Source organism: Myxocyprinus asiaticus, chromosome 21 (genome assembly GCF_019703515.2).
Source record: "Myxocyprinus asiaticus isolate MX2 ecotype Aquarium Trade chromosome 21, UBuf_Myxa_2, whole genome shotgun sequence".
In the NCBI taxonomy this organism is placed as follows: Eukaryota; Metazoa; Chordata; class Actinopteri; order Cypriniformes; family Catostomidae; genus Myxocyprinus; species Myxocyprinus asiaticus.
Genome location: NC_059364.1, coordinates 4641606 through 4662756, shown reverse-complemented (window position 1 = coordinate 4662756; position 21151 = coordinate 4641606). Strand labels below are relative to the sequence as shown.

At 37.9% G+C, this 21151-nt stretch overlaps 2 protein-coding genes across 4 annotated transcripts in view; both read right to left on the bottom strand.

The window, feature by feature from the left end:
- Nucleotides 1-1859, bottom strand: part of bcl2l11 (BCL2 like 11) — a 28165-nt gene extending 26306 nt beyond the window's left edge. The window contains exon 1 of one of the 2 annotated variants that reach the window (XM_051648000.1): nucleotides 1245-1859. In XM_051648000.1, the coding sequence (XP_051503960.1) occupies nucleotides 1245-1261 (17 nt within the window). In that variant the 5' untranslated portion in view covers nucleotides 1262-1859. The remainder of the gene's footprint in view (nucleotides 1-1244) is intronic. The other variant, XM_051648001.1, reaches the window with a different exon arrangement.
- Nucleotides 1860-1997: 138 nt separating this feature from the next.
- LOC127411941 (acyl-coenzyme A oxidase-like protein) overlaps nucleotides 1998-21151 on the bottom strand; it is a 70130-nt gene continuing 50976 nt past the window's right edge. The window contains exons 17-18 of one of the 2 annotated variants that reach the window (XM_051647877.1): nucleotides 15571-15672; nucleotides 1998-4627 (exon numbers count right to left, since the gene is read on the bottom strand). In XM_051647877.1, the coding sequence (XP_051503837.1) occupies nucleotides 4451-4627; nucleotides 15571-15672 (279 nt within the window). In that variant the 3' untranslated portion in view covers nucleotides 1998-4450. Of the gene's footprint in view, nucleotides 4628-15570; nucleotides 15673-21151 lie in introns of those variants that run through there. The other variant, XR_007892369.1, reaches the window with a different exon arrangement.

Genomic DNA, 21151 nt, shown 5'->3' with positions numbered 1-21151 from the left:
AACTCTGACAGTCATGTAAATGCAAACCGCGACGCAACGATGACAAAAGACAGCGACACATATATAAATAAAACGCAAAATGTTGAATACAACCCACAATTGAAGTAGAACAAACAAATGTCCGTCGTGATATCGGGTAATGTGACCTACTTGTCAGCCAACTAAATACGGTCAATACGCAACACTGTAGGAGCGCGCGAAATATAAACACGCACTTAACTAGATCGCGATTTTTTTTTATTTTATTTTATTTTTTACTTTTTCTTCTTCTCGCTTTTCTTGTGTCCTTTGATTATATTTGACATCAAGGCGTAAAGTCAGTTCTCAATACGTACAGTCATTACTGTAACAATCGAGTTTGTCGCGATTTCGTCTGACCGCGAGAGCGGCGGCAAAACACAATAATTCGCACCAAAACAAAGTTTCCTATTAATAGGAGCGCGTTTACGCCATCAAGTGTTAAGGCAAACAGACAGCAAGACAATAGAGCAAAGTTATGCGAGTGTTAGTGTAACAAACCGGCAGCCATCGATGATTGAAAAAAAAAATCGCATCGTATCGGCGATTTTTTGTTGCGAACTTTTCAAACGCGAATAAATACAACTCGCGCTCTGACTCGTCTTACAGATATCGCCTGTTGTTGGCTACACCTACAGAACTTCAACAACAACCGCGGGTTTCATTGTAATTCTCTATTTTGACTAATCCATCGCAGTGGGTAACGGAAAACAAAGCAAACAGGTGCCTGCATTTATCCGTCTCAAAACACGGTAAAGTGGTCCAGTCTGTTAAAATGTCACCGCGTTTAGGCCACAGAGGCGATTTCAACTTTTGTTGTCTTTGCCGCATTGTTTGGCTGGACGCGACGCAACGCGAAGCCGTTCATAGACAAAACGCGCGTTATAGGTTTTCTTCCTCGCGCGCAACTTTGTCTTTGCGCGCAACCCTTCGCTAGAATTAAACACCAACGCTGACTACAACGCAAGGTGAATTTGAAAAAAGAAACAAATAAACAAACACATGTATAACTAAATGCCTTTCTTGTGTTTTAAATCACAGCGATCGTACATCCAAATAAGTCTCGTGCGACAATCGCGTGTATAATCCTCTATGAGAGACAACGCTGTAATTTAGAGATGGAGCTGTTTAATTTATAACAAACAAAAGGTGTATAAAAACTTTTTAAAGTTGTCACAGACTTAGAGAAAGCCGGTATAATGCACGATACTCCCGAATAAACTCACCTGGACGTGTCCGACATATCCAATGAGGCTTTAACGCATCATAATAGCGATAAAAAACAAAGAAGGGGAAATAGAAGTATCCAACAGAAAAACACTAAAAAAAAAGCTTTGTTGTAAATAATAATATAATAAAAAAACTATTCCAGTTTCAGACAATCAATGCCTTTAAAATCTCGACGAATTTATTTCCTTTGGAGCAGCTGTCACATAGGAAGATCCTGTTTGAGAAACGTCCACAGGATTGTTTTTGGAGTGTCTCTTTTGTCTCGGTTGGTTTTTAAGTGTACTTCCTCGCCGAGGCTCACTCCCCTGCGACCGCACCGCAGAGAGAGCAAGTTGTTCTAAAGTCTATTTACTGAAGCGAATACGGAGAGAAGCAGCTGCAGAAACTACGCCCACAATGGGGCGTGGCCTATCAGTTGCCCCTCCGCCCACCGGGCTGGGATCTTCTCAAACCAGTCACAGTCACGCTCCACATGTACACAAAGGTTAAACATCACACTATTTTTCTTTTGCGCAATAATTGCAGAACATACGTCTGTGGTATATTTCATGTACAGTCTAGTCAAATAATGTCTGAGTTAGAAGTGACATCACAAGTGCTCTGCGGTAACTGTGCAATTCTAAATTTTATTAACATTCTAAACAATCCACATGTTGGTCAGTTTCTAAATGTAACATTAAACAAAAGATGCAGATCCAGCTTTTACGATTAACTATAGAAAGAGCCAAACAGTTCAACTAACTCCAAAGTATCAGTGTTGTAATTTAATCTTCATAAAACTTTACCTTACAAATTACATTAGATCACATTCATTTTGGGCACACATTAAGTTGGCTTTACATTAGAACTATAATAAGTAGTGATAATTCAATAAACAGATGCATTGCTCACACTAGACAGTAATGTTTTCTCTGAGCTTATAATTAAAAACCATAAAATACGTTCATTAGATTGATGTAAACAAACTATACTGTTGCAAACCACAAAGTCTGGCTTGTTTGAAGTATACAAGGTTAACTACAGTAAATGCAATTACATTAGCAACAGAGAGAGGACCTTAAATACTGCAAAACACTTGAACAATTGTATTAATACAGTTAAAATCAAAGTCATGCAAACATTAAAATAAGTAAAATTAATATATCAAATTATTGTAAGATTTGTCCAAACTACACATACAGTATGAGTAAATGTTTTTTTTTATTTTTATTTTTTTTTTCTCCCCAATTTGGAATGCCCAATTCCCAATGCGCTTTAAGTCCTCGTGGTGGCGTAGTGACTCAATCCGGGTGGCGGAGGACGAATCTCAGTTGCCTCCGCGTCTGAGACCGTCAATCCGCGCATCTTATCACGTGGCTTGTTGAGCACGTTACCGTGGAGACGTAGTGCGTGTGGAGGCTTCACGCTATTCTCCGCGGCATCCACGCACAACTCACCACGCGCCCCACCGAGAGCGAGAACCACATTATAGCGACCACGAGGAGGTTACCCCATGTGACTCTACCCTCCCTAGCAACCGGCCCAATTTGGCTGCTTAGGAGACCTGGCTGGAGTCACTCAGCACGCCCTGGATTTGAACTCGTGACTCCAGGGCTGGTAGTCAGCGTCAATACTCGCTGAGCTACCCAGGCGCCCCCTGTATGAGAGTAGCATTAAACTTTTAGTGCCAAACCCAAATGTGTACTATTACTCAATATACTGTAGGTACAAATTACGCATAAATTATTTAACAACTGTGCATATGTGTGATGATGGACATTTCAACTCTTTCTGGCTCTGTTGGCACAATACATTCAAAACAATTCCCTTTTGGCATTACTCACCTTAAAATCTAAGTCACAAACAGCCACTGCATTTTAAAAGCAACCGCTTTGTTGTGAAAAAGCGATGAGATCGTAAGAAATTACATAATTACATTTATTTTGCAACTGATGTTCAGTGCTTTAAATGCAATACAATGCAAATAAGTTTCCGCTTTTTTCCCATTTGGACACCATACAGCTAAAATTATTTAAGCATTTCATTTTAAAACCCATAAGAAAGACACAGTGTGCATAAAACTGAATTTCCCTTCTTCATACACACAAAGAAGCAGTATTAAATGAATATTCTGGGTTCAATTCAAGTTAAGCTCAATCGACAACATTTGTGGCAGAATACTGATAAGCACAGAAAAGATTTTCAGCTCGTCCCTTGTTTATTTAAAAACAAATGCAGTTACAGTAGGGCACCAATGGAAGTGAATGGGGCCAGTCCATAAACATTAATATACACATCGTTTCAAAAGTATAGCAACAAGATGTAAACATTTGAGGTGTTAACATGATTTCAGTGTGTTAAAATCTCTGTTTTACATGATTTTAGTCAGATAAAATTGATTACAGGATTACCAGGGATGCAACGTTGTAATATTGGATACAGTTTTAGACTGCATGTATAATGTTTACATCGTGTGGCTACAATTTTGAAACCACGTTAATTGTAATGTTTATGGACTGGCACCATTCACTTCCATTGTAAGTGCCTTCATGTAACTGCAATTGTCCATTTAAAGGTAAAGAAAAGTAGTGTTATGCTTATTTGACATCCTCTTATGGCCTTAGCCATTAGCAGCATGTTCTAGTAAAACGTAGTACATTACAATTCTTTTTGGCACAAAGGAGGACACCTGATCATAAAACATTAGGGAAATAAGAACTATTGCATTGACTGACTATGAGTTCAGTCCCTGTAAGGCAGACATTTTGATAACGGTGCAACTCCCATCTACTTGGGAGAAGTCCGAAAATATCCGAAACTGTTTGTGAAGATTATGTTTCGATTATATATTTCAAATCAGAAATAAAATCAGACAACTGTGGCATCATAAATTGTGCTTTTTTAGCTCAAATCACGCTAAAAACTTTGTTTTCAGGCTAGACCAGCTAATGCGTGTTCTAGAGTAAACAAAATAGGTAGAGCATTTTTTAAAATGTAATTTGCTCTTTTAAACCAAAAGACGGGACTTCTGTTCCTACAGCGTTACAATTTCTCCCATTAATATTTATTCAGTTTTCATCCCCTTATAATGTCTCTATCTCAACCATTGTTAAATAAAACGCAAAGCTGTTTCAAACAACCTGAAATCACTCAAAAGTGATTTTGAATCTTAGTAAAAGAGTGAGTTGTCCTCTCGCACATTGCTCCGGGTTCATATATTCGCTCAGAGCTTAGACAGAGGCTGGCCGCTTCTGGGAAACTGTGGCTGGTCGTAGAAGGCCCATTCCGCCCTGGGGTTGGCGACCCCAGCGATGGGGGCCTGGATACAACAGGATGGGACGTTGAAGTCAGCGACCACCTTCAATGCATCGTCCTTCACCGATCTGCACAGCTCCAACAGCTTCAAAACAATCAGACCACAATCACACAAGGGTTAATGGAGCAATTACACAACAGTAGCATTTAAGAAATAACACACAACTGCTGTTTGACTGAAAATCTGCAGGGCTTTGATTCTACCTCAAGTAAACATGTAAATTAACTGGTTTTAGTCAAGACAAACATATTTTTTAAAGGGACAGTTCACCCAAAGATGAAAATTCTCTCATTTACTCACCCTCATGTCATCTCAGATGTGTGACTTACTTTCTTCTGCTGAACACAAACGAAGATTTTTAGAGGAATATTTCAGCTCTGTAGGTCCATACAATGCAAGAGAATGATGGCTGGAACTTTGAAGCTCCAAAAAGCACATAAAAGCAGCATGAAAGTAATCCATGCGACTCCAGTGGTTTAATCCATGTCTTCAGAAGTGATATGACAGGTGTGGGTGAGAAACAGAGCAATATTTAAGTCCTTTTTTACTTTCAGTCTCCACTTTCACATTCTTATTCTTTTGTTTTTGGCAATTCACATTCTTCGTGCATATTGCCACCAACTGGGCAGGGACGAGCATTTATAGGAAACAATGACTTACATATTGATCTGTTTCTCACCCACACCTATCATATCACTTCTGAAGACATGGATTTAACCACTGGAGTCATATTGATTACTTTTACGCTGCTTTTATGTGCTTTTTGGAGCTTCAAAGTTCTGGCCACAATTCACTTGCATTGAATGGACCTACAGAGCTGAAATACTCTTCTAAAAATCTTCATTTGTGTATAACAGAAGATAGAAAGTCATACACATCTGAGATGACATGAGGTTGAGTAAATGATGAGAGAATTTTCATTTTTGGATGAACTACTGCTTTAATGTAACTATCTCAACCTGAATAACTCAACCTGAAAATCAATTTGAATGGTCAGATCAAGTAGCTTTAATTGCTCATTAAAGAAAGCTGCAATACTTGTTATACAACAGTTCTAGGGCAGGGTAAAATATAGATTTCCCATTTAATTGCAATCCCGATATTGATTCTTAAAATCCAAAGATCGATCTTTTACGTTTACTTTAAAGTTTACAGTTTTGGTTGTGTTGATTATTATATCTGTTAAATGAAAAGTAATTGAACAGCATAGTTTGGGCACTGTCTTTTTTATTTTTTTTATATTTTCATAATGTACCAAGTTAAAAGGCCCCCAGTATAATTTACAGCATTAACTGAGAATTTCTTTTATATGTTGGCAAAATGGACATTATAATCAAAATCAAATCGTATCGTAATCGAATTCAATCGAGAACTTGTGAATCAGGATTTAACACAATTCGGACATTTGTCTCGATACCCCCTTCTAAACAGAAAATATTGAACAACTGACATTTAAGACAGCTATTTCATTATTTTTGTTCAATCAATGAAAACAGATCACTAGTTGCAATGTTGGCCAGAAAAAATGCACAACTCTTACTATACTCAAAATTAATTAAAACCTTTAAAGCCACATCATACCATGGGGAAACACAACCCTAAACTTTAGTGTTACAGTACCTTGTCTTGCACGATGCCCTCTTGTGGACATGAATAAAGCAACATTGATCGACAACACTGAATTGTTTTTTTTTTTTTTTTAATTTTTTTAAATTGGAATTTCCGTTCGTGGTATGAGATAAAATGTGACGGTGTCTTTCATATGTGAGAACATAGTCAGACAGCAATGTCATTTCAGTGATGAGCTAAATGTGAAACCATTCACTACATCCAACCCTTAAACTAGGACCACAGCATGCTGGATCAGCTGACAAACTGACCAAACAAAAACTCAGAAGACTTTTGTATTACTGTACTTACTGTCCATTAAGCTTTAGTATGGACTTTTGTCTGAATTATGATATTTCATTTAACAAAAATGAGGCTGTGAAAGATAGAAGTGCAGTCTCTTCAATAGGTCGTACTGTTGTTTAAATTGTTGTTGGTCGTTCAGCTGATGAAACATTGAAATACAACTTGAGAGTTGTGAAAATGAAAAGTGATCTAGAACCTTTACACAGCTTTATATACAGCGCATATGCAATTGAAGAGACTGTAAGTCTATCCCTCGCTTTCACCTTTGTTTTCATTTGTCAAAAATTACATATGATGCTACTCTAAATAAGGTCTATTTAGAGTTGTGTTCAGGTCTATTATTACTATTTTTTTTTAAATATGGGCAGTTGTCCTGTCATGAAAATGTGCAAATGAATTGTAAATGCAGATTTTATGATCTTCAACAACTCTGTTTCAACAACAAACAAAAAAATCTAAAATCTGGGTTCCCGTGAGGCACTTACAATGGAAGTGAATGGGGACAGTCCATAAACATTCAATAGACACTGTTACAAAAGGATAGCCAAAAGACGTAAACATGTGTGTTTACATGATTTTAGTGAGATAAATTCGCTTATAGGGTTTATGCCGTTGCCTAGTCATGGCAACGAAGTTGTAAGATTTTATCACACTAAAATCATGTTAACACACATACTGTTTACATCTTGTGCACATACTTTTTAAACAGTTAGTATTTTAATGTTCATGGATTGGCCCCATTCACTTTCATTGTAAGTGCCTCACTGGAACCCTGATTAAACAAGGGACGAGTCTAAATACATTTTTTGTGGTAATCAACATTATGCCACAAGTGCCCTCGATTCAACTTAACTTGTATTGAACCTGGAATATTCTTTTAACTGAGGGACTACATGGATATTACTTAATTATAAAGACATTTTGACCTGTTAACCTTTACATACACTTTCCCTTATACATAACCTTAAATCTTGCTGTTGCATAGAAGTTCATATTTGTGTTATGAGTCGACTACACATGTGCAGTTTTAGATACAGTGTATAACACCAGTATTTACTTAGGTGCAAGAAACGCATCCAAAATGAGAAAATTATAAGAAAATTTGATGTAAAAGGATGATTCACATTAGACTCAGTGTGAGTCTTCATCCATGAGGTCTCACACATCGATAACATAGACATCCTGTGTGAGTCACTGAAGCTGCTATTTTCTCACACATCACCTGACAAAGACTTAATTTTTCGTCCTGACACTTGGGATCCTGCTCAAGTGCTTCGCATCGCCGATGAAAGATAGATGATGATAGGCTGTCAGTTTTCAGCAAAGCTCTGCTTGTGTATTCTGACTGTTATAAACCTGTACTGTGAAACCCCTTCATTGTTCTGTTTGAGAAACACTCGCTTACCTGTGTAGCATTAACGCTTGAAATATGTTTGGACAAGTCTTCCTCAATAGCCTTCTGTCCAATCAAGAGCCTGAGGTACTGTATGTCTGACCTGTCTCTCTCGTGCTCTCAGAGATAAAAACATAACAGTTGGTATAAGCCATCAGTCCGTGTTATTCAAGGGCGTAGATTTGGCTTGAACGTTGGGGGTTGCAGCGTGAATCATTTATATGTTTCCACTGCTCATGGTATAACTACTGGATGGGGGTTACCTCCCCACCATCCCCCCCGGAATCTACGCCCCTGGAGTTATTTCAACTTCGAAAATCGTGTTTAATAGCGGAATTCCTGATAAAGAGCTAAACTACCCATGAATCCTGAAGAGAAATATCTACGAAATCAGAGAACCGCAGCCAACAAAGTGCGGCAAAAGAGCTCTGCAGCGACTGTCCACTCCCGTGACTCACTGCGGATGACGCAATCGAGTCAATCTCCCTACACTCATTTGCATATTTCTTAATATTTTGCAATTCAATTAAAATATATTGTTTCCATACTTGTAATCAACAACTTTAAATAGGTAGTTTATAGTTACATCGTTTTTAATTTGAATACGTCATTCGCATTTCTTCATGGGATTGTAGTTCATTCCCTCACTAAAGACGTCAAGCGCACAGTCTTGTACATTTTTGTCAGATTTTTAGCTACCTTTTTTTTTTTTTTTTTTTGCTTCAAATCAAAGTTTGTAATGTTGTGATTTGGCTTGGAGCTGGCTGGATTAGTTCATGATGTAAAACTCTTTTTTTTATGAAATCCCTATGGAGGAAATGAATGGGAAAAATACATTCAGAACCAAGTCGGCTGAAAAAAGTGGGTGGGCACTGTTATAAAATGACTCCGTACAAAGACACATGTTGCATTTGTTTGGAAAAAAATAGCTTATGACTGGAAAAACTACAGTATTTTGAAAACAGCTGAGATACTGTCAAGACACTGAAAAGTGTAGTCAAGTTTGTAGCATCGCTACATTTTAGTCCCCAACACATAAACAATACAATAACTGTGCGCATTTATGTGAACTTTCAGGCTCTGCCTGTTTCTGTTGGCACATTGAACCAAAAAAAATGCCAAAACTGACCAAACACTTGTGTTGCTATGACCATACTGTACAATCTCCAACCAAGACACATAGTTTATCTACTACACTGGAATCGGGGTTATATCACCACCAAACTGAATGTTCTGCCACTTTTCAAAGACAAACAGGGGCATGATGGTACGTATAGAGGACGATAAACTCAGAAGTAGCCTGAGGAAAAAGCCAGCTGTGTTAACACAGCACAAGCGTTATCATTGTTACAGATGAAAAGGGCTTGCACTGAGATCAAGGTGATTAAATCAGTGTTGTCTATTACATTTATAATCAAGTCTAAATACATAGAGATGTGACTTGTGATCATACTTCTGTAATATCTCAGCGGTTTCTCCTAGACAGCAATGAGATTAAATGGAGACTTTTGTAAAAGTCTCCTGCTTCTCATATGCTTCTTCTAAGAAAAAGACCCCAGTAATCTCACATTTGCTACTTTCAAACTGTGTCTTTGCTGAGCAAAATAATACCTTAATAAGTTATCATTACTCACTCATTAAACATTTGAAATCATTTAAATTATTAAACATAAAACAATGTACAGAAGTGACCCTCTGTGTTCAGGGTGAATGTGTGTGTCTGTCTCTTTTCAGTGAAAAAGTCTGGCTCTAATGTTGACAAATGTAATGATAGGAGTGTGTATACAATAGAGGTCATTCTAAAGAGCTGGAGCCACACACAGAGAAATCACACATACATGTTAGTACCTCAGCCGCAGATACTGTCTTTAAAGCACACAGACACCCCACAGATACACACACACACACACAGTCTTACTCAACACACATATTTTCTCCCTCACTCACTACCACACACACACTGACTCGATCATTAGTGATACATGCTAAAGCAAGCATTACTGCTATTATTGCTCATACTTGAGGTTAGGGATCGGATCAAACCTCTAACCCCAAGTATTGAAACTCTGCTTGTAACTCGTGTCTCATTGATTCTGCTACAGACATGTGTGATACCTCAAATCATGCGGCTTGTTGTGAAGAGATGTGCTATTACTTTACGGACAAAAACACAAGTAAAGAAATCCCACAGATTTGCATTGAAGGAGCCCTGAGTCGTATAGAGACCGGAATTTTATAGAGACTTGGGACAGTAAGCAACCCCACAGAACACCCTAGCAACCACATTGCAACGTGCTAAAAACCACTTGGAACACCTTACAGACTGAATAGCAACGCCCTAGCAACCCCAAAACCTTATCAACCGCATTGCAATGTGAAACAAGACACTTGGAACACCCCAGCAACGACCTATAAATGCCTAGCAACCACCCACAACATGCTAGTAACCACATAGCAACATGCTTAAAGCCACTCAGAACACCTTAGCAACCGCACAGCAATGCCCTGGCAACTAACCAGAACACCCTAGCAACCACATAGCAAAATGCTAAAAAAAAACTCAGAACACTTTTGAGAGCGACTGAATTCGTGCAACAGTATGGAGGACTTTAAAATGTTTAAGTCCTGCATGCATTTAATGTTTAATGATAAAGTGAAAGATGCCTTAATACCCTAAATATGTGCACGGTAACCTTTTGTAATATTTGGTTAACCGCAAGACTTATGAACGGTTATTCTGTTATTTGACGGGAATCGGGACTAAAGAACGTTTATTGCCATGGATACGTCAAACACAAACTCAGATTAGCAGGGAATGATGTGCACAGTGAGCTATGAGCCTAAATAGCACATTACATAGATCTTCAAATGATAAAATCACATTAAAGTAAAAAAAAAACAAAAACAAATCTCAGACTGTTACTGCCTGCAACATAGTTGGCCTGTTCTTAAACAATGGAAAATGCATAATTCTGCCTAGGCACTTTCCATGAGACAGCGAACGCTATGGTTTATAAACCTCTTCGGGATGCTTTGATTTTTAAATGATTCAGCATTTAATTTGTGTAATTGTTGTCTGCACACCAGAGCAAATGGGGGGCAAAAAACACTGGCTCACCATTTATCAAGTGCTGAAACTTTGCCAGGTCAAAAACAATCTGGAATCATGTGTAACAGTCACATTAACAGTCACATAAACTTCAAAATGTTGATATGTGACACCAGAGCTGAAAAAGCTTGATGCAGTGCAACAAATGATTAAACAGAACACAGGTGTTCTCGAGATGCATTAATAAATATTGAAGTTCTTTTAAACTTAACACAGTGTCTAAAGAAATGGGACGGTCTTGCGCGGTGTGCTGAATAAAGTGAGATGTAGCGCAATGATCAAAGCCGTCCGTCTAGTGCGTGTTTACATAGAAAAATGATTGAAAAACAGTGCAGACGAGTGTGTGAATGAGTGATTGCTTGCCTTATAGCATACATCCGTATTAATAATACATGACTTTGGATCGGTTCATAATTTAAAAGTACAGATAATTGGCCATGTAAGACATTGCTCCAAACTTTTCTTCCGTCTATTTGAAAAGTCCAACCAATTCTGCCAAGCGTCCAGTAGCACATAAAGGTGAATGTAGTCACATCATGGGGGGCCCCCATGGTGTACCAGCCCATGGGCCTCTCAGTTCTTAATCTGTCCTTGGCCCTGGCAACTACCCAGACACCCTAGCAACCACATGGCAAAATAAAAAAATAAAAAACCTCAGAACACTTTTGAGACTGCATAGCAATGCCCTGGCAACCACCCAGCACACCCTAATAACCATATAGCAATGTGCTAAAAACCACATAGCAACACCCTGGCAACAACCCACAACACCACAGCAACCGCATAGCAACGTGCTGAAAAACACTCGGAACAGCTTAGAGACCGCATAGCAACTCTCTAACAACCATACAGCATTATATTAAAAATCACTCAGAACAACTTGGAGACCACATAGCAACATCCTGGCAACAACCTACAACAACATAGAAATGTACTAAAAACCATTCAGAACACCTTAAAAACTGCATAGCAACACCCTAGCAACCATACAGCAACGTGCAAAAACCACCCAGAACACCCTAACAACCACATAGCAAAATGCTACAAAACTCCTCAGAACACATTTGAGACCGCATAGCAACTCTCTAACAACCATACAGCATTATGTTAAAAACCACTCAGAACAACTTGGAGACCACATAGCAACATCCTGGCAACAACCTACAACAACATAGAAATGTACTAAAAACCATTCAGAACACCTTAAAAACTGCATAGCAACACCCTAGCAACCATACAGCAACATGCAAAAACCACCCAGAACACCCTAACAACCACATAGCAAAATGCTACAAAACTCCTCAGAACACATTTGAGACTGCATAGCATTGCCCTGGCAACCACCCAGCACACCCTAGCAACCACATAGCAATGCCCTGAAAACCACCCATAACACCCTAGCAACCATATAGCAACATGCTAAAAACCACATAGCAACACCCTGGCAACAACCCATAACACCATAGCAACTGCATTGCAACGTGCTAAAAACCACTCGGAAAAACTTAGAGACCACGTACTGTAGCAACACCCTGGCAACAACCTACAACAACAAAGTAATGCCCTAGCAACCATCCAGCAACATGTTAAAACCCACTCAGAACACCTTAGCAACCGCACAGCAATGCCCTGGCAACTACCCAGAGCATGCTAGCAACCACATAGCAAAATGCTAAAAAATCCTCAGAACACCTTTGAGACTGCATAGCAACACCCTAACAACCACAAAGCACACCCTAGCAACCGCATAGCAATGCCCTGACAACCACCCATAACACCCTAGCAACCCTATAGCAACATGCTAAAAACCACATAGCAACACCCTGGCAGCCACCCAGAACATGCTAGCATCCTTGTGGTGAGTTTTGCATAGGAAAGCACTACTCATATTTTCTTCAGAAAATGTACAAATCTAGATATTGTTATTCGTGCAACAAACAATTCATATGTAATTTCCCTGTAAAACACTGCAGCCCACTATCACTCTGTCTTCAGAACACATAACTCTTTTGTAATAATAATCTCTCACTGCAGGTCATGAAAGGTATACTCATGTTTTCCACACTGTTTCTACTGCAAATAGACTTTCTGCTCTTGTTTCGGCAGTCATTTACTCTCAGATCGACAGCACATCTTCATGCCAATCAAAGTTCACTAAGCCCGATGTTATTTGCATGGATTACTTCATTGCATGGAAAATGCATTGATAGGCAAAGATGGTCAGCCTCATCTTTCCAAAACATTCTGTCATCTTGACCTAGGAGAGATCTTTCCTCAACAACTCCCAACTGAGTTCTCAGGTATGTTTCATTCAAGTATCAACTTTGTCTCAGATGTTTCTCCAAACATTCTGAATTAAATTCTGAACTGTATTGCAGGGACTAGTCGAGATTATTTTTGTGGTAATAAAAATCTTTTCCAAAAATGCTGCTGATTGAGTTTAACTAGACTCAGAAAAACAATCAAGATATTTAAGGTTTGTGACATTTGTGATTTTGCTCTTTATATGGGTGTCCTTAAAACAACTCTAGCACAGCAGCTAATTATCAAAATCATAATTCATTGGGTTATTTTTGCTGCATGTTTTGAGCCTGTCATGTGATAAATCACCTTCAATAAGCTATTGAAAACATATAACAATAGTTCAAATGAGTACGTTGAAAGGAACCGTAAGCACATGCCTACAGTCACGTGCGATGAGCGTTATCATGTGGTCTGGGACTGACGGCAAAACAGAGGGGGTTGTTTGCATAGAGACAACGGCTGTGTTGGGTTTGTCTGAGTGGTAAACATGCAGTAAAGCACCTGCTGACCGCATACTGACAGAGCGGTGTCAACTCCACTGTCCGCTCGGCTCCTGCGTGCTCTTATGTGTGGGAGAAACACACTGGGGCCGCCTGCCTGTTTAATCACAGCTAATTGTGAACAACTGGACAGTTTGTGTGTGTGGGTGTGTTTGAGGTGGACAGTAGGTTGATCAATACCACCCATGCAAATGTTCACATTTTGTTTCTCAGTGTAAATGTCAGCTAATTACTAAAAGGGTTAATGAGTAGATGTAATCCAAAACAGCTTCAAATGTGGAGAAGAAGGGCTTTGAATGCCTAAAAGGAGTGAATCTCATGAAACCTGTTGAGAACATGTCCAGGTCATATTTCAGCCCAAAATCAAAGGAAAGATATCAGAATTATATTCTACATAATTTATTTGTTTTAGGGCTATTAAAGGGGGGGAATGAAAACAGTCATCATTTACTCATCCTCGTGGTGTTTCGAACCAGTTTGACTTTTGTTTTCTTCCATGGAAAGGTGATTTAGACGAAATTACAGCCTTAGTTAGGTATAGGTGAACTGATCCTAAAGTACAGCTGAAAACAACTAAAAGCTACAAGTGCTCAATTTGTTTGAAATGTATTTAAATGAAGATCTGTGAAAGATTTAAAAACAACAACAGAACATTTTCAATGATGAAAAACATGGATGTCTGATAACTTGCAATTTAGGCCTAAACTTATGGCTTTAAAATATGATATTAAACGGCTAAAAGTACCCATCTTATCTTTAGAAATCGGCAAAAAAATAAATAAAATTAATAGAGGTTATCATACTGATATCGATATTGGCAATACTGGCTTTTTATAATACTTGTTATTGGATTGAAAAGAAAATAAGTGGTATAAGTCCATTCCTAGCCTTAGTCATTATTCACTTTCATTGCATCTTTTTATTGTGCAATGAAAGCGTATGGTGACTGACGCTGTCATTCTGTACAACATCATCTTTTATTATAAGAAAATTAAGCACATTTCCCCCATAATTGTCATTACCATATTGCAAAAACACCTCAATACTTTAATGCGAAAAACATTATGGTAATGTTTTTTGTTCTGCCTTTAATTTAAGCTAATTTACATAGAGTATTTGTTAAGTTATTTTAATGAGTAAAATTACTAATTACTACTCTAAAATTGTAATCAGATTACTGGATTTACTGATTACTTCGTCAAAAGTAATCACGTTAATTTTTCCGCTCAACCAATTCAAAATAATGTCTCTTTTCCTCCTCGTTCACTGACATGTTAGGGGCTGCATGCCCTTCAGCTGTCACAGAAAACAGATGTACATATTAATGTAATTCATGTTTTAAATGCATTTTACATACCGTATATAATACTATTTTAGAAATAGCTGTAACCTAAGTAATTAAAGTAATTAACTTATTTAAAATCAGTAACTGTAATCTGATTACAAGAATTCAAAATGTAATGCACTAAACTACTTTTTGCACTAAAAAGTAATTTGATTACAGTAATTAATTACTTTGTGATTAGATTGCACTCATTACTGTTTACATATAAAAAAATCATTGTGTTTAAGTAATGACAGTAGAACATCTGGACGTATTATGCTAATTAGAATTTTTGGAGAAAAAGTGCTTAATTGTTATGAAAATAATGTCACAGTGCAAACATTCTTAATGGTCTTAAACTGTTTTCATAAGATTCATCCAAAGACTTACTGACAGGTTGCTAATAACCCTATTGATGAAGTCTTATGCACATGACGGGCAACTGTTTACATTGCCCATCTAGTTGGTTAGATTAACGAGTACCTGGCCACGGATCTGTCTGCTGGTCCTGGGCGTCAGGTAGTTGTGCTCCAGATACCACGCTCTCTCCTGGTACACCAGAAAAGTGCCATGAAGAAGGCAGAACTGCAAGAGTGATGAGAAAAAAACTCAAATGCAAAGAAATAAACATGTAAACCAAAACAAGTACAAAGATGTTAAAAATGATAAAAGAGCACACCTTTTTTAAAGAACTACATACAGATGAGTGGTAATGATGGAACTTTATGCATTTGTGCACTGTTACTGTTTTGATACTCTTTTGGCTGTAAAATGCCTTTACCTGCAGTATAGAGTCATTTACAAGCTGCACAGTTGAACAAGCTTACTAACTTACTTAATAACTCCCGCTTTAGTTCCACTGAACACCTGGGCAGCTCCAAATAACAGCTTTGGGGCTCGAACCCTTAATGTTTTGTGAATTTTGAGTCAATGTGTAAAACAAGTGTTCATTTCTTTTTAGAAATTGCATCTACATGTCTTTTTTAAACTAAGCCTACATTGTGTATATTAAATAGTATATAAGTACGTATATTAGAGGTTGACCTACAGAGGATTTTTTCCGATACCGATAACTAAGGTGGTGGAAAATGCCGATAACAAATTAATCAGGCAATCATTTTTAAGAATTGATTTTTTGCTACATGAGTCAAAAATGATTAAAATCCAAGATGCAGTTTATTGTTCAACCAAAATCACAATAATAACCAGAAAGAATAAAGATTTGGTGCATAACACAGGATTTTAACTATAAACAAGCTGAAAAACACACGAAGGAGACTTGGCTCTGTTTCAATGCTTTATAGTTAAGTAGGCTATTTACCAATACTTTTTTTTTAAATATATATATAAAATCTATTTTATATATTTTTTATATAAAATATATTTTATATATATTTGTTTTCAATATACACACACACACACACACACACACACTGGCGGCCAAAAGGTCGGAATAATGTACAGATTTTGCTGTTTCGGAAGGAAATTGGTACTTTAATTCACCAAAGTGGCATTCAACTAATCACAAAGTATAGTCAGGACATTACTGATGTAAAAAACAGCACCATCACTATTTGAAAAAAGTCATTTTTGATCAAATCTAGACAGCAGCCATCACTCCAACACCTTATCCTTGAGTAATCATGATAAATTGCTAATTTGGTATTAGAAAATCACTTTCCATTTTAATCAAACACAGTTGAAAGCTATTTGGTTCATTAAATGAAGCTTAACGTTGTCTTTGTCTTTGTGTTTGTTTTTGAGTTGTCACAGTATGCAATAGACTGGCATGTCTTAAGGTCAATATTAGGTCAAAAATGGCAAAAAAGAAACAGCTTTCTCTAGAAACTCGTCAGTCAATCATTGTTTTGAGGAATGAAGGCTATACAATGCTTGAAATTGCCAAAAAACTGAAGATTTCATACAAAGGTGTACACTACAGTCTTCAAAGACAAAGGACAACTGGCTCTAACAAGGACAGAAAGAGATGTGGAAGACCAGATGTACAACTAAACAAGAGGATAAGTACATCAGAGTCTCTAGTTTGAGAAATAGACGCCTCACATGTCCTCAGCTGACAGCTTCATTGAATTCTACCCACTCAACACCAGTTTCGCATTTTTCTTTGCATGCATTCGCTTCAATCTAGAACACTTAATTGTCTAATCTAATCAACAAAATATGCATTGAAGTGAGGATAAAAATATGGATGAATACTGTTAATGATGACAGATTTAGATATAGCAAATCCCCACGAGGTGTCAGTGATTGTTTTTATTTCACTTCTAGAGGCCGCTGTAATACTGTAGAACCAAGCCTTCTAACTGTACAATCCTCCAGCCCCAGCCACAGAGGAACAAGCAGGAATAAGAAATATTTTTAAAAATCTGGGCAACTATCAGCATAGTTCCAAAAAGCAACTATCGGTACCGATTAATCATAAAACCGATATATCGGTCTACTTCTAATGTATATATTGGAATTAAATCAGTCATCCTGATCGCTACATAGAATTTTGCTGAAAAACGTATAGTTCCAAAAAGCAACTATCGGTACCGATTAATCATAAAACCGATATATCGGTCTACTTCTAATGTATATATTGGAATTAAATCAGTCATCCTGATCGCTACATAGAATTTTGCTGAAAAACGTATAGTTCCAAAAAGCAACTATCGGTACCGATCAATCGGTAAAACCGATACATTGGTCTACTTCTAATGCAGGGATACTCAATTAAAGTTCCAAGAGGTCCAGTATCTACATTTCCTTCCCAGCAAAGGACATGCTTTATTCCCGCTCCACGCGCATATACACGCTTGCTTACACAATTGCTTAGCCAGGTGTCAGACAACTAGCACAAAGATTTAGACCTCGGTCCAGACTGAATTGCCCTTTGGTCCGGATTCCTACTGAGTACCCCAGTTCTAATGTATATACTGGAATTATATCGGCCATCAGTCATCCTGATCGCTACATAGATTTTTGCCGAGAACGATAGTTCCAAAAAGGAACTATTAGTACCGATTAATCGGTAAAACAAAAATATTGTTCTACTTCTAATGTACATATTTGAATTATATCAGCCATCAGTCATGCTGATCGCTACATATTGACTACTGAGGAACTCATATTGATCGAGTCGACCTAAAAGACATTAATTCAGCACTAGTGTAAGTCTTGCATAGCCAGAGTTGGCTATCTGCGTAATGTTGGGTCCATATTGCAGCTTATTCTGACTAAGACACACACTTATACCAGAAGAGACTGTCTGACCAACATATAGAGTGATCAGCAACCACAGTTTGTTTCTTTATGTGTCATTTAGGGTTTGGTTAATTCTGAAATACTTGTTTATTTGGTACAAAGTGCCAGAAACTATTTCTTTGTCAAAGCGCTCATTGTAGTAGCCTGGAAACTTGTAAACATGACATTGATGGTCTTGTAAAAACGTTTTAAGTCAATCAGACTGGGTCTTCTCATTTGAAGACAATTCTTCCCATTGTGCAACATGCTTTAGACGGTCAATGGGCATTCCATTTGAAGCTGAAACTATTCAGCACAATGCATCAGTGTATTACAAAAAAGCATTTGTGTCACAAAAAGTGAATGGAAAGATACTCGCTGACCCCTCAGGGCACGTATGTTATATATTTTCCATATCTGAAAGACCCTACAGAACCTCAAGGGTTGTTCACGTGTAAGAATCTTGAGTGAGCACAGGATGTCATCGAGAAGTTGAAGGGGATGGAAAAACAGCAGCGGTACGAGCTAATATCTGTGCTCCTCAGAGGTGAGGCAGCAACCAAACCACCCAGCTACATCAAAGACCTGGACAGGAAAAAACAGAGCGTGCAGAGAAATCAGCTCTAAAGCATGGACACTAAAAGGGATTAATAAGGCCTTTGACCTCCAAGTTTAGCTAACTGAACACCAAAGTGTTCCGTAATCATTTTTCATGAGCTGTGTCCTCTTGAATTTGATTTATGATGGATCAAGGCAATATAAACATACAGCAACTGTAGTGGTGTACAATCACTCTCTATTTCTTCTTTGTGTTCTGCTCTCTTCCTCGTATGCAAACGAGAGAATCGATGGCTTACCATGGAGCCATTAAGTTTCTTATCAGTCCAGGCTAAACGAGGGTTTGCCTCAGATTGACATGACATTGCTTGCGTGTTAGCTTTGGGAACTGAAACTATGAGCATCACGCACAATCTTAAGGAGGAATGAATAGTAATTATTAAAAGCTTGAAGTTGAAGTGTGTTTTTAATTTAGTCTCCAGATAAAGACTGATCACAGGGTGAATTTTAAGATATTATGTCAAAAGTTTTGTTGCTGAAATCGGTCTGTGCTTACCAAAATTCAAATCACTGCCCCCAGTGGCTGAAGCTGGAAGTGCTGTTGAACGCATGGGCACGTTCCAGTTTACGGGTGAAATGTCCACAGAGTGCCGCCAAAAGCGAGTTGTATTTACAGCGCTAGAGGGAAATGTAGGCACTCTTGAACTGATGCAAAAATGTCTGATGAACGACGGTGCTTGTCAGTAATTCAGCAGTATGGAGTTTATTTCAGGGTACATGAACTTTGAAAGCATCTCCTTTGTGATCATGTTGCCCGTTTCTTGTTCTAAGCATAATCCTCACAAGATCAGTTATATTAATGTTTAAAAAATGAAAATGACAATAATTGCCAATGCCGTAAGAAAACTAAACTTGATTCATGAAGCATTCCCTGAAAACAAGTCTAAATATACAGTAGTATGCAATTTCACTTCTCTAAATGTATCTCGTTTTAAGTATGTTTTAGATACTTTTACTGGAAAACAAGACAAATTTGCGTATTAAGAAATTCATTTTTGCAGTATAGAGGCCCAAGTCAAAAGAGCCCACCTCCAAGTCTCAAATACAGTTTCTTGTTTTTAAGCATAATCCTCACAAACGTTTGTTAGATTAATGTTTAAATCAAGAAAAAAACTATTTACCGATGGGGTAAATAAAATAAGCATAATTCATGATAAATATATTGTATGCAAGTTTGCTTCTCATGTGATTTTATCTTGCTGTAGGGATGTTTTGATATTTTTTTACTGGAAAACATGACAAAAATACTGATCAAAGCAACAGTTTACACAAAAATGCTAATTCTCTCATCATTTACTCGCCCTCATGCCATCCCAGATGGGTATGACTTTCTTTCTTCTGCGGAACACAAATGAAGATTTTTGGAAGAATATTTAAGCTCTGTAGGCCCATACAATGCAAGTGAATGGTGACCAGAACTTTGAAGCTCCAAAAAGCAAATAAAGGCAGCATAAAAGTAATCCATAAGACTCCAGTGGTTAAATCCATATCCTCAGAAGCAATCCAATCAGTTTTTAGTGAGAACAGACCAAAATATAACTCCTTTTCACTGTACATCTTGACATCTGCAGTCTCCTGGGCGATCATGATTTCAAGCTCGATTACACTTCCTAGTGCTTGACGTATGTGCAGAGTGCTAGATGGTGCTATAGGAAGTGTAATCGAGCTTAAAATCAGGATTGTTAAGCAGACTGCTGATATCAAGATTTATAGTGAAAAAGTAGTTATATTTTGGCTTGTTTTTACTCAAAAAAGAGACATGGATAAAACCACTGGAGTCTTATGGATTACGTTTATGCTGCCTATGTGCTTTTTGGTGCTTTAAAGTTTTGGCAAACATTTACTTGGATTGTATGGACCCACAGAGCTATTTACACACTTAAACAAATTTTAAAGTCAGTCTGAAATGTCAGAATGTGTAAAGGTCCCATGATTGTGCGTGTCGCAACATGCTCCTCAACACCAAAAACAGCAACGGTAGTTTCAAGAAACAAGTGGAAGTGAGGTTTTCCTGTTCCTCACCGGTGCGCTTTGTCTCTTGATCACAGGACCCGTGTGACTGCACACCTCATGACCTGCCAGGAACAAGCTCAATATCTGAGATTTATTCATGGTAGCGGCTCTCTAGAGGATCTGTCAGCAGATATCAGGTCAGTTCGGTTCTACTCCACTAATCTGACACTCATATGACTGCAGCACA